The sequence below is a fragment of the Microcebus murinus genome, chromosome 18 (genome assembly GCF_040939455.1).
Source record: "Microcebus murinus isolate Inina chromosome 18, M.murinus_Inina_mat1.0, whole genome shotgun sequence".
In the NCBI taxonomy this organism is placed as follows: domain Eukaryota; kingdom Metazoa; phylum Chordata; class Mammalia; order Primates; family Cheirogaleidae; genus Microcebus; species Microcebus murinus.
The window spans coordinates 34,586,018-34,600,534 of NC_134121.1; the positions used below are offsets into that span (position 1 = coordinate 34,586,018).

A 14,517-nucleotide genomic window follows, 5' to 3' on the forward strand; every position below is an offset into this window, starting at 1 on the left:
TATTGCTGCATCCTCAGGAGGTGGAAGGGCTGGGACTCTCTCAAGCCTCTTTCATAAAGGGACTAATCCTATTCATGAGGATGGGGCCCTCATGACCTAATCACCTCCCCAAAGCTCTCCCTCTTAATAACATTACTTTGAAGGTTAGGTTTCAATATGAATTTGAGGAAAACACAAATATTCAAACCGTAGCAGAGACTTACCTAGTGCCAAGGCCCCCTGGGTTTGGATGGCCTGACATTATTGTTCAAACTGGTTTCCACTGAGAGACCATGTTGGTTGAATGGAAAAGATCCTCACCAAGGTCCAGTAGGTCTTCCTGCTACTCCTGGGCTGGAGGAAGCTCACTAAAGTTGTCCAAGGCCCCACTTGCCTAGACACACCACATAATCATTTCTATTCTAGGGGACAGTGATGAATGGCATGCCTCTGCTCTTAAAACTGACACATGTAACTGGGGTTTTACTGCTAGATGGTGAGTAGGAAAGCCTTGCTCTCACTTATCACATGTGCCCTTAAATCTTTGAGATCTAAATTATGAATCTTTTCCAGGTCCCTAAGGAGCTAGACTTTTGAAACTCAAAAAAACATGCTTTCCTCTGACTTCTTATATATCACACCTTTTCTTAAGGCAATGAACATTAAATGACCTAGTAGTTCAAATATGGGATAAAGAACAGGGAGAAAGAAAATCAATGAAAAAAGCTCTGGTTAATTTCAGTTGTATGTCCTTTGCACGGAATACAAAGTATACGAGGGCTACTAGAATCACATCTGCCTTGCATTGTATCTCTAGTACTTAGCAAAGTATCTGGCATCTAATGACACTCGGTAAGTGTTTAAGTGAATAAATGAATACAAGACAACGAGAGCTAAACTAGGAACTAAGTCTTAAGTTATATGGACAGCACACGAAACATTTGCCAAATATGCATTGAATGGCTACTGTGTGACAGACTGGCAGAGCCTGAGAATACAATAATGAACAAGGACAAAATTCCTACCCTTATGGAGCTGATTCCCATTATCACTTCCATTATTGAGGAAGACAACAAACAAAACAAAATTAAGACAAATTAATAAATAATTTAGAAGGAATAAACAAGCAGAAGTGATATAGAAAATAATTTGGTGATGGGGCAATGGAGATATAGGGCGGCAGAGATATTGACCTGATTTCCCTTTCCCTCAAACCAACCCCATGTCCAACAGTAAAAATTGAGCTTTTGGGGAGAAAATGGACAGAAGCAGTGTAAGTTTAAATGTCAAAAGTCACATGAAGAGTGCAAATACAGAATTGTAGTTAATATTGACAAAAACATCACACAGGCATAATGATATTACATGTGCATCACTGTGGTTAAAACACTTTGGGTATTTCATTTCTAAAGTTAAGCTCCACAGGCATATTCTGTTTAAAGTTCTTTTCATCTTGTCAAAAGTTATATGCGATAGAGTGTGTAAATTGTTTTAATGTTAGTTCAGTTCTTTCTTTATATGTAGTGTCGAGATGTCAAGTGTGTTGACCCTTCAAGAAGTTGCACTTCACTTAACAGAGAAAATAAAAATGTCCCATTTCTCCCCAGAAAAAGGATAACATTTTCTAATTGTGCAAACACTTTATGAAAGTATCATTTGACTCTATATTTTGACAGCTGCTTTGCATTTATTATTGGAGAGGCTCTTCATACAGCATGTTCCTTTTTTTCTTTTCTAGTCAAAGGGTGTTAATATTATTTTGGAATTTTTCATATTTGAAAAAGTGATAAAGGGCCTCTCTTCAGGGGTTCTTAATAAACAAACCCCTAACTTCTAAACCCTTTATGGAAAAATAAAAGGGTTTTGAGAAAAAAGAAAGATGATTTTAGATTATGAGCTCCTTGCTTTGTGAATCAGTACTATCGAACATAGTAACATAAAAACTTTGCATTGGGGAAAGGCAACACACGCAACCTAAACATTTGTGCCCCCATAATATGCTGAAATAAAAAAGAAGAAGTAAAAAAACCTTTGTATTAATTCTGTTATTTAGTAGGTGCTCAGGAAATGTTTGGTGAATTGAACTCGTTTGGGAAGAGGCAGGGGATTGTTATCCTTATTTATACAGATGGGGAAACTGAGGCCCAAAGAACTTGTAGGTGGATTTGTATTGTGCTTTCTACCCAAGTTAGCTCATTTAAAAGTTGGTTCTCACCATCGTTATATGTAAAGTAGGAAAACGGAAGAGTAGTGACATGTTTGACAGAAATATGATGAATTAGTCACTACTAGACTTCCCTATACGCAATGAATTAATCTCTGCTGCTGAAGGAAATCTAAAACCTAATGATTAAAAAATTCAGGTTCTTAGACAATGGTGGGATTGAAGATTATTCTTTTAAGGACAAAAAATAATCAGAAATCTATTGGCAATCTTTGGACTAAAAATTGTCCTACCATATACAGAAAAAAGGCTTTCTGACACTATTTGTGGTAGTATAAATTGGTTCTACTTTTATGGAGGATTTATGAATATCTACCAAAATTAAAATGAACATAACTTTGACCTAGCTTTGACCCAGCAATTTAACTTTATGAATGTATTCAGACCATAGATATACTGACATAAAAGTGCAGAGATACATGAGGAAAAGGATTTAAAGGATATATGAATGTTCACTGCAACATTGTCAATAATAGAAGAAAATTTAAAATGCTCAAATGTTCATCAGTAAATTGCTGGTTACACAAATTACTTGAAAAGATGACCACAATATAACAAGTCAAAAGCAAGCTGCTTAATAGCATGATTTCCTTTGAGTGAAAATACTCAACAAAGAATCAGTAACAGCTACCTCTAGAAAGTGAGGTGGGCTATTTTTTTACTTTATTCATTTGCATAGTGCTTGATTTTTTAATGAAAATAGAGTCTTTTTAAAATTTAAAAATTAAAAAGAAGCTATTTAGTCCTGGCCATATGAGAACTTTGTTGTTCTTGCTTTTATTAATAAAAAACCAAGGGTAAGTAGAACCCAGAATGGGTTAGCTATTGCCCCACTGCACCACAATGCCTAGCACGGTGCCTGCCACATTGTTGGTGCTCAATCAATATTGTGAGGGAATGAGTAAGGATGGCTAACCCTGGTCGCTCTTTAGGAAAGTGAGATGGAGGGACACAAGAACATTCAGGTTTTCTAACCCTTAAATCTGAGTCAGTGGGTCAACTAAGAAGAGTTTATGATGACCACACTGACAGGGTTGATTTGTGCTAAAGGATTGGCTACACAAAGGTCAACTCACCAAAACACAATTTGAGGGTTCTATTTGCATTGGAAAAGTATTCTTACTGAGCCCTTCCCGCCATAAGTTTCTTTAAGTGTCTCTTAAGGCATTTACCTGTTGGTTTAGAGGTCACAGAAGCATAAGGAAGGAATGAGTGCTCAACTGGTCCAGTTATTTCAGACACTGGACCTCCTCAGCAACATTCCCACAATGAGTTCAGATTGACCAAAACCTGCTAGGACAGTGCTTCCATTTTCTCCTGGGGGATTCTTTACCCATCACCTCTAACCACCAGAAAGTTCCTCATGGCACTAAACTAGAACCAGTCTCTTTATAAAGTTGACCCAAGGACTATGAATCTAAGCAGCCCTGCACAGTGGTTTAGAGAAAAGGCTTTGGAATCAGAGACCTGCTTTAAACCCTGGCTTGTACATGCACGTGCTGTGTGACTCTCAGGCAAAGATTACTAACTCTTTTTGAACCTAAGTTTCTTCTTTTCAAAGTGGGGATAATTGTAGCTCCTGCTTGATGGAGCAATTTAGGAAGATCACAAAATAATATATATATATACACTGTTCATCAAAATGTAAGGCATAAAATACTCAATAAATAATATCATTGCAATTGTAGGTATTTAACAGAAACAGGAAGGAAAGTGGTGCAAAACAGCAGTAAAAGATGAGGTGTGTCTTCAGTGGACTGTACAACTGAGGACCTTGATCTCAAGTCACTCAAGCATCTCCTCTGGGTTTTCCTTACTAGAAAAGCACTCAAAGTAGGTGGAGGAAAATTTCATACTTAATTTTGGCAACAACAACAAAAAAGTCTGTACTTTAACAATGATAGATGCTAACTTATAAAAGTATTCCAGGTGTTTGAGAATCCGCTTACTTCTGGGGCATGCAATAAAACAGCCCCTTCTGTGCTGCTCTCATAATTTGTCTCCCTGAAGCTTCCTAATAGTCAAGTAGCTGTCAGGAGAAACACAAGTCCTCTCTAGCCATTCTGAAACTTTTCTCAGGGTTAATGACTGCCTATCAGTCTGGATTTGACTTTATATTATTACTCAAGAAATAAATCATAAATCCTAGCTATAGTCAGGATTGTATGGGTGAGCATAATGTATATACATATTCACCATATATATATCTGTATTATGTCATATGAAATTCAGTAGACCAGGAGATTCAGGATCTAGGTCTAATCTTGACCCAGCCATTAATTCACTGTCTGGACTCCTATACATATTCATTTATAAAATGGTTACAACTGATGGTTCTTGCACTGTATTCTAAGGAGTCTAGGTTTGCAGAGCAGTGTTGGGGGCTGCTTTAGTCGGGCTCCAGGCCTCCATCTTATCTCAAGCAGAGAAGTAATATTTAAAAACATACTTCCCTTCTCATCAACTCCTCTCAAAGGCTCCTTCTGGCAAGGGCAACCTAAACAGGGCAAACTACTCCCTTCACTTTAGAAAAATACGAGCTGCTGAAAGAAGCCGGTTGAAACAACATGACAAGGCAGTGCTCCTACCTGGTGAGGGTTTGGGGGTGCAGAAGGAGGAAGGGTTTATAGGAGAAGAATAGTGGGGTTGCGGAGGGGCCGTGTTTGAGTGAAGAAGTGCCTGCTGAAGCTCTGTGGAATGCACAGCTGTAGAGCCAGCTGCATCAACAGAACCGTGGTGCCCTGCATGTTGGGCTGTGACCTCCCTCTCCGGGAACAGCAGGGTGCTGGAGAAGGGACTGGACTCAGAATCAGAAGACTTAGGTGTGAGTCTCAGTCCCAGGACAGGGTGCTTCATCTCTCTGAATTGCTATTTCCTCAACTGAAAAACAAGAATAAAAATAACTCACTAGATTAGCCTCACAGGTATGTTGTACAGTTTAAATAAAATGAGGCCTGAAAAGCATTCTATAAATTAGAAAGCCCCATAAAGATGTAAGATGTATTCGGTAGCCCATAGACAGATGTCTAAATCTTTAGATAGATGTCTAAATCTTATCCTTAAACCCCAAACGCTTGCTAAGATCACTTTCCTAAGATAAGAATATAAAAGTTTAGTAAATTAGCAAATAAATGAAGTGTTTCACTATGTCCACATAATTTTTCAATATATCAATTATAAAAACCATCATTGTCTGATACCACATGAAGAACTACGTATAAAATTACAAAGATCTAATTATATATGAAAAAGTATATAATAAAATCAAATCATATGTGATTTCAAAAAATATGACTAGATTATTCTTAAAGAAGTACTGTAGTGGTAATTGTTCTTTTAAATGTATACCATAGTATCAAAAAGTTTTACAAAAATACCCTAAATCCAGAGTCTATTTCACACTTTAAGTAGTGCAAGTTGTACTCCTATTTTAGACTGTTGCATCTCAGAGTTGGGTGTTATGTGTCTTTGCTTGTCATCCACGTAGACTGAGATGCCAGAAGACCGTGGAGCTCCACTTCCTATGGAAAACCATCAACTTTTCTGGTCGGGAGGTTCTCTAGAGCAATCCTCTTCATTCTCCTCTGAGCAAGACAGATTCAGGACACTCATCACCGGATGGATCCAGGACGTAGTCTGTGTTACGTGACTTGAGAAGAACAAGGAATACAATTAGAATCGGAAAGATTGTCTTTCTACCCATCCATGCAAGTACTGATCCTGGAGACACTGCTTCCACCCTACTGCAGTCCCTGTGATAGGAAGCAGTTAGAACTGGATTCAATAGTTGTAACAAATCTTAGATTTGTCTTAAGGTTCAATGAAAACCATTTCTCTCCTCCTTCTTTGGCAAAAATGAATCCAAGCCAATGCATCATTGACTCCTCTCTCTTCCTTACTAGATAGTCAGTCAGCAAGTCCTATGATGGCCCAGCTGTGACATCTCTGGAATCAGTATCTTCCTTTCCTTTTTCAATGCAATAGCCTAGGTCACTGGAATAGCTTGTCTCCCTGCTTCTGTTCTAGTTCTTTTCTAATTTGTCCTCCACTCCAGCCCAGAGAACTTTCTAAATGACAAATCATCCACTATTACTTACTTGCTAAAAATTCAGTGCCAACCAATGTCTTCTGGATCAAATACACACTCTACCGTATGAAATAAGCTTGGTTTTCTCCCTGCCTCAACAATATCTTCTTTGCCATAATCCTCCTCCTTGAGGAGTTGACTCACACTAATTCTAAAGAACCAAATCTCCCTCAAGATTCCTCCAATCTGTGCCTATAGTCTTATCTCTCATTACACTATATTATGAATGCCTGTTTATTTTTAGGCCTTCTTACTACATATGAAGCTCCCTGAGGGCAGGAAATATGTTTCTTATCTCTCAAGTTATGGTACCTGACATGTTCTCAGAACAAACAACTAGTATCCTGAAAGGTGTTTCAGGAAAAGAACATAAGCAGAGATAAGGAAGGAAGTACAACAGATATTGGGCACGTGTAGGGAGTAGTGAAACAACATTGCAAGATCATGCTCCTACCTGGTGGATGGTATTTCTCACACCTAGTGTCCTGCTCCCAGCCTTTGGCTGGATGAGTCTCCTAAATCTACCACCGTCCTAAGTGCCGGATGGATGGATTCTGGAACTAGGGTGGAGATTGGTTTCTTCTCCTTGGATACTCCTTCTAGCCCTGGTTTACCTCCTTGCCCTCATTAACACTTGATCAGTTCCCCAGCCTTTTTTCTACCCAAACTCAACCTGAGAAGCAGCATCCTGTCTTAGATCAAGGGTATCTGAAGGTCAGAACTTCCGAAGGTCACATAAGATTGTGGATCTGAAAGTACCTCCTATGTTATAATGTAACACTTTTCCAAAGTGTGTTCCCAAACTCTTTTCACAAATTTTATGTGAAGAATATAATTCTATGGTCTAATAAATTTGAGATTCACTAGATCAAACATAGTTAAATATGTTTCTTTACCGTGGGATTTCTGAGTGCTCTAGCATGCTCTATAAGTCTCCAAAGGTATACAATATTAGTCAAACTAACATATCCCTGTTAACATACATGGAACAAGTGTTCCATAGAACACAATTTGAGAACTATCACAAAAATGCATTCAGTTTGGCTGAATGGCAAACTGATTGGCTATTGATTATAATAACTGAAAATGTTGGACTTAGCACAAATGATCAGTTCCATTGTCATGACTGGTTTAGGTTGTTTTCAGTCTTGCACTCTACATTTTGTTCATATGCCACTACACAAATTGTTCAGCTCCTCTGTTTAAATATTAAAAATGTATCTTTCCATGGAAGATGATTACTTGTAGTTTCATGATGGGGTGAAAGAGTTCAAGTTGTTTAAGAATCAAGGTGAAAGTGACAAGGCTCAGACATCTTCATAGTTTTAAAACCTCAGAGTGTGGCTGAGTGGTAAAAAGAATCATTATTCTCTTGACAATAATCCACATTACTATTATGTCTTTAAAATGGTTTAATAGAATTTCTTATTATGGAGGCCAAATTCACCAGAGCATTTGATTCGGTACAGGTTAACTTCATTTCAGGGACTTTATAAGTCTGGAAAGCTGCCTAACTTGAAAGTGGTTTTAAAGAAATACTAATGAGTGTAACATAAGAAGGCTGGAATGCCACTGCAAGGTGAAATGAGGACGCGTTGCCCTGCACAAACTATGTGTTTAAAACTAAATGGAAAAAGCTGCATGAGACAGCTTTGCTTATTTTAAAATCCTGATGTATATATACTTTAATGTTTATCAGTACATTTATAATATATTAGTCCAAAGAAGAGACTGTAATTTAAATTATTTCAAATCCTTCCTCCCCTATAATGTTCCATGATTGGGAAGGATGGGATAAAAGAAAAACAAGAACAGTTACCTGAGAAATAAGTTCAGGTGCATGCTTTGCTATTTGACTTTTTATAAATATTCTCATGTTTGAAATATAACTGCCTACATATGGTCATTCCATGACATTTTTAATTTAAAATAATAAAAAACAAAAGTTTAAGAAAAAAATACAGTTATAGACTCTGAACAATGAATATTACAAAGTTTTACCAGAAAGTCATCCTTGCCAGTAACCTTCATTCATTAAGCACTTTTTAACAACAGATCAACATATGATCTTATTCCAAATATAAAAGTAATATCATAAACATTGATTAATCTTATAATTTGGTTAATATCATAGTCACAATATGCTTTTTTATATATGCCTAAAAACATCCCCCCAAACATCAAGCATGCAATTACAACAGCTACTTACTAGAAAAACAAAACTGAGCTAAAAGAAAGATGTGTTCTGTGCTTCAAGTACATATTTCAGATCTAGGTCTTTGTTAAAAACATCCAGAATCAATGGGACACAGTGCTTCTGAAACTCAGGTAATGCATGCAAAGTGCCTGGCAGAGAGTAGATAATCAATTAATAATCATGGCTAGTTTTATTGATAATTAGGGCTTTCTGATTATTTTAAGAAAAACTTGGAATTCTTTCTATGATGCTGGAATGTGGCCATTTCTGTGTATACTATTCAATTTTATGTCCTAGTGAGCACTGTGGCTAAAGAGCTTTGACATAATCGGTATGATGAGATAATCCCAGATTTACTGGCTTGGAGAACATTTTAGTATTGAAAATATTTCCTCTCTGATTTGTGTGGTTGGATATTCTAGAAGAGAATAAATCAGCCTTGTTGACTCTGTTTAATTAATAAAGACCCCATGGTTCATAAAGGGAGACATTGCTACTTAGTATAAAAAATGTAGAGGTCTGGAAAATAAATGAAGCTGACTATGAAACATGAAAATCTTCCATTTGAACATACAGTACCTCTGGCAAATGTTCCTGCAGAGATAGTGCATCTGACCTGATTTGGAAAGCAATCAACAGCAGTTCAGATATATTTGAAAATCTAAAAAGCGTAATACTATTTGCCTCTGAATGGTTGCCAAATCTGTTGTTGGAAAACAATAATATTCGATCTCGGAAGATGACAGTATTCTGTTTTTAAAAAGAATATTAGTAAATTGAAAGACATATTTTAGAGCTTACAAAAAATCTAAGCGAACATGCTTTATTTTATTGGCAAAGAAATGTAAGTGAATTATTTAAATCCCATTATAATTACCCTCCTTATGTTTCTTACCTCCTAGCTAAAGGAGCAAAATGCTTTCTTTCAAAATAAAAATTTAGGACAGCCTGTTAAGCAAAAAGTGCTTTAAAGACAAAAAGTGCAGTAGTTTTGTAGAAATTCATTCTTATAACCGTTGGTGATAATGAAAGAGGTTCTTTTGTTAATATTCCATTGTAGATGGCACTATTTATATATCCTTGCAAATTCAGCAAGACTTGCATGCACTATTTTATTATGTTTAAGATAACACTGCAGAGTGATGAGCTCAAAGTAATTAACTTCCAATGTCATTTATTTTGGAGGGGGGAATAATCTTATGCATATAGTATTCATATGAATGAGAAAACAAAGACAAACAAGTAAATAATATGTTAATATAATTTGTTTCAGGCACCAGTAACTTTGAATCACTGGAAAATTTTACAACTGGCCATAACTGCAAGTAGTAATGGCGATAAAAGATTTGTACTTAAAAATAATCCCAACTAAAAACAAATTATTAATAGAAGGTAAGAACACAAAGCAAATCATGTCAATAAAATTACAAAACAATAATCAAATCATGATAAGGCAGCATGTAATTTTGTCACAAACACTGGTTATAAGAATAACTACAGATTAGTAATATGAAGTATCCATTCCAAAATATGTTTAAGAGAAAATTACAGGCATTTTGTCCCCACTGATATATAAGGAGTCCTCGCTTACATAATTTTGGAAATATGCCCCTAAAATCAACATGACTATGTCCCATTAATGAACATTGTAAATATCACAGAATACTTTGAGCATTTTATAATTAGGCATTTGGAAATCCAGTGAGGCTCTGACTGAATATTAGGAGGATCTCATCCAAATGTCTATAGTCTTGAGGACATATTTTGTTTTTATTGTATGTTTATGGTACTTTCTATAAAAAAATCAGGTATCTTTTGAAATCTTAAAAATCTAATTAATTAAAAAATCTTTAGGTCTCAGATATCAAATAACATTACAAGAATCTAAAGCTATAGTAATATATTACTTATGCATAATATTGGGAAAAATTGCTGTTAGTAGACTTATAAAAGATGAACACTAAAAATTCCTGAGGAAAAAATATGACAAATAATATATACAGGCCTGGATTTTTATTGATTAGTGCATGATGCTAAAACATGCCAGGTCCAAAGCTGATATAATTAATTTTTCAAAGAATGAAACAGCTCTGTAGTCACAGATTATAGCCCTGGGTTAACTGTTAAAAATTGATGCTGGTTTTGATCATGATAGGCCAAAATATATAGAAAAAAACAAAGAACTACTGACACTGATACCTATACAATGAACTACCAGGTACTAATAAACAGTTATTAATATATAGGATTACATAGTTGATATATTTGTACTTTCTTATAATATCCTTTGGCAGTGTCTACCAAAAATTTGTTTTTCATTCCATACTCTAAAGTTGTCATTAGGAGGTAGCTGCCCCAGCAAAGACTACATTTCCCAGTTCTCCTTATATCTTTATGTGAGCATGTGATTAGTTTCTGTCAATGAAAGGTGACAGAACTGATGTTTGTCTTTTGCAGGTCAGGTGTTTTATGAAGCTGGAGTGCCTTCATCTACTAACTGAATGCAGAAGACTCTGAGGTCCTATAGAATGCAGAGCCATGAGACAGAAGGAGACTGGGTCTTCAAATCACCACACAAAGAAAAGCCACACCCATAAATTGACCTGTGAGTGTTAAGCCAGTGAAAACAGGTTTGTTATTGCAGTTAGTGTTACTCTAAATCACTCAAGAAATGAGTATTTCAAGAGTAAGCCATGACTATTACCTTCCCAGTAAATACATGTACAACTTTTATAAACTGAAGAGCCTGTCTTTCTAAAGCACACAAAATAGGTAATATATATTTTATATATATTTTCATTTTATACTTTAAATATGTCAATAATCAAAAGCTTCTGTCAGAATGTATATTAATGAATACTAAATTTAACTAGAAACAAGTTCATAAGATCATTGCCAGTCTCCATATTAAATTTCCACTTGTGAGTGGAAGTGTATGAAACATAGAAGCTACTTTAATTTTTAATGTTTTTATTAAAATAGTAAGAATTATAAGTCATACAGAAGGTTTTTACTTAATTTAGCCAATAAAATATGTTTAATAAACATCTGACTAAACATATTTTTCTTAATTTCTTAAAACCTTAAAGAAACTAAAATGTAAAGCATAATTTCACCTAATTTTATATTGATTCTAATATTATTTTTCTATCAAAGTTAAACTGATTACACTAAAAATATAAAGTTATAAGTATATATATTATAGAAGAGTTTGTAAAATCACAAAGCTGGAAGAGACTTTGAGAGTTTGCTTATGAGATCATCTCTAAAGTCTTTAGGTTTTTTTGTCAATATTTCTGACTCTATCATGTGTAAGTGCTAAAGCCACTTGAAAGTGTTATATTTAAAAGCTATGAGATTTAAAAGTACACCACCAAGCTCTATAGTTCTCTCATGAACTTCAAATATTGATTGCTCCTAATGGTACCACCTTGGACTTGTGACTACTTGGACTTAACTGTCTTTTAGAACTTCAGTATATTTTAAAAGTGACAAAGAATTATACTCACATTCCATTCTCATTTTATATATGAGGAAAATAATACTGAGAAATGTGAAATAACTTACTCCAGGTCATAAAACTGGTACATGGTAGAGTCAGAATCTAGACTCAAATGTGACTTCTGAGAGTTTAACCATTATGTTAAACTCCTCTCTGAGGTTCTATTACTTGGGTTGGTTTCAATAACAATATGTATTAATAGAAAGGCTCTTGGATGAATTAAATGACCAACTAAAAGATGGTCTTCAGCTTTACAAGATGAAATTAATTGGAGATGTGTTGACTGATTAATTCATTGATCACAGATTATATATATAAAGCTATCATATCTTTTTAAAAGTACTTGCCATAAAATTCATACAAATTTTGTTATATGAACTGTGAATAAAAAGTACTTATGTGAAGCCTGAGTCAGAGGCTTTGTGCTTCCCCAGTAGCCATACTTTTTACATCATGTGACAACAAATTCTTCTTCTTCTTTTTTTTTTTTTTTGGCTTTTTGGCCTTTTTATTTTTTTATTGTCTATTTTTGTTTAAATTTTAGCGTATTATGGGAGTACAAGTGTTAAGGTTACGTATATTGCCCATGTCCCCCCTTCCCCCTTGAGTCAGAGTTTCAAGCGTGCCCATCCCCTAAACGTTGCACATCTAACTCGTTGTGTTTGTATATACCCATCCCCTCCTCCTCCCTCCCACCTGCCTGACACCCGATAAATGTTATTCCTATATTAATAGATCAACACTTAGGTTGATCTATTAATACCAATTTGCTGGTGAGTACATGTGGTGCTTGTTTTTCCATTTGACTTCACTTAGTAGAATGGGTTTTTAATATGTCTATCTTTGTTCAGTAGGCTGTTGGCTTCTGGAGGGCAGGGCAGAAACCTATTCATCCTTAGAGCCCCAGTGTCAGGCTCATAGCAAGTGGGGTCAATAGATGTTTGATGCATGGATACATTGCACTGATGTATATGCTGTTGCTATACCACTGAGTAAAAATATTCAGCAGTGGTAGACAAGTTTAATTATAATTGAGGATCAGAAAAAACAATCTTCAGATGGGATAGTCCAGGATTATCCTAAATGATTCAGAAAGACATATATAGAAATTGAATGTTATCAGTAAAAAAGGTTTAAATAGCTCCAAAGTGACTAACCAGTACTACTAGCTCTTCTCACCGATATTCTCATATCCAAGTAACTTACAAAGATCTATTCATACATTTAGTAGTAGGTAATAATTGAATTATTTGGATAATTTGAACAATTTTGACTAGTTTATTTTGTAAATAAATATTTCTGAATAGCTGGAGTGATATGTAAACTTATTCAAATCCCAGATGTGGCAGCTGGATAAGACTTTACATCAGGTAAGCATTCTGTACTTTACAATATTCTTTGATACTGATTCCCCAATTTGCTTTTCAAACAAATCCCATGAGCCTTGTTTTTCTCTTCAATTTTTACAGTTGATGAAATTGTAGAGGCTTGGTGAGCTCTAAGTCACACAGTAGCAGAGCTAGGACATAGATACAGACTGGGGTCATTACTCTTTCATACAGACTACACAGACGCTTGCTCATGTACTAGATTACCTGTGTGTCTCTGAGAAAGTTACTTAAACTCTGAGTCTCAGTTTCCTAATCTATAAAACACACAATATTAATACCTGTCTCAGTAGTTTGCTAAGAGTTAACATACACGAATCCTCCAGCCCCATGCCTAGCACATTCTGGGTACACCATAATCATCATCCTCTCCCCACCCTGCCCACCTCTAACTCTCTGTGTTAGTTCTCTACTGCCATAACAAACTGCCACAAATTTAGTGACTTAAAACAACACAAATTTGCCACCTTACAGTTCTATAGTCCCACATGGGTCTTATTGAGTTAAATCAAAGTGTCAGCAAGGCTACGTTCCTTTAGCTCTAGGGGAGAATCTGTTTCTTTGCTTTTCCAGCCCACCCACCCTCCTTGGCTCATGGCTCCCATCATCAAAGCCGGCAACGAAGCGTATCTTGCATTCTGCTTCCATTGTCGCATCTCTTTCTCTGACTCTCTTCTTCTGCCCGGCTCTTTCTACTGTTAAGAATGCTTGTGATTAGAGTGGGCTCACCTGGATAACCCAGGATATACTCCCTATTTTAAGGTTAGTTGATTAGCAACCTTAATTCCACCTACAACCTTAATTCCCTTTACCATGTAACCTAACATATTTCCAGATGTTGGGAATTAGAATGTGGACACTATTGGAGGGACATTATTCTGTTGACCATACTCCCTGCTCCCCTCAGCTACTTCTTCCACAAAGACTTGGGCCTAAGGAAAAGGCACTAATTCGGATTAATTCAATTTTTTTTTTTTTTTTTTGAAACAGAGTCTCACTTTGTTGCCCTGGCTAGAGTGAGTGCCGTGGCATCAGCCTAGCTCACAGCAACCTCAAACTCCTGGACTCAAGTAATCCTGCTGCCTCAGCCTCCCAAGTAGCTGGGACTACAGGCATATGTCACCATGCCCGGCTAATTTT

General features: G+C 35.9%; 1 protein-coding gene across 2 annotated transcripts in view; it reads right to left on the reverse strand.

Annotated features, from left to right (window-relative positions):
- Positions 1–1,646: 1,646 nt before the first annotated feature.
- Positions 1,647–14,517, reverse strand: part of STXBP4 (syntaxin binding protein 4) — a 135,794-nt gene continuing 122,923 nt past the window's right edge. For both annotated transcript variants that reach the window (XM_012766270.2, XM_012769972.2), the window contains one exon: positions 1,647–5,852. In XM_012766270.2, coding sequence (XP_012621724.2) covers positions 5,738–5,852 — 115 coding nt within the window. In that variant the 3' untranslated portion in view covers positions 1,647–5,737. The remainder of the gene's footprint in view (positions 5,853–14,517) is intronic.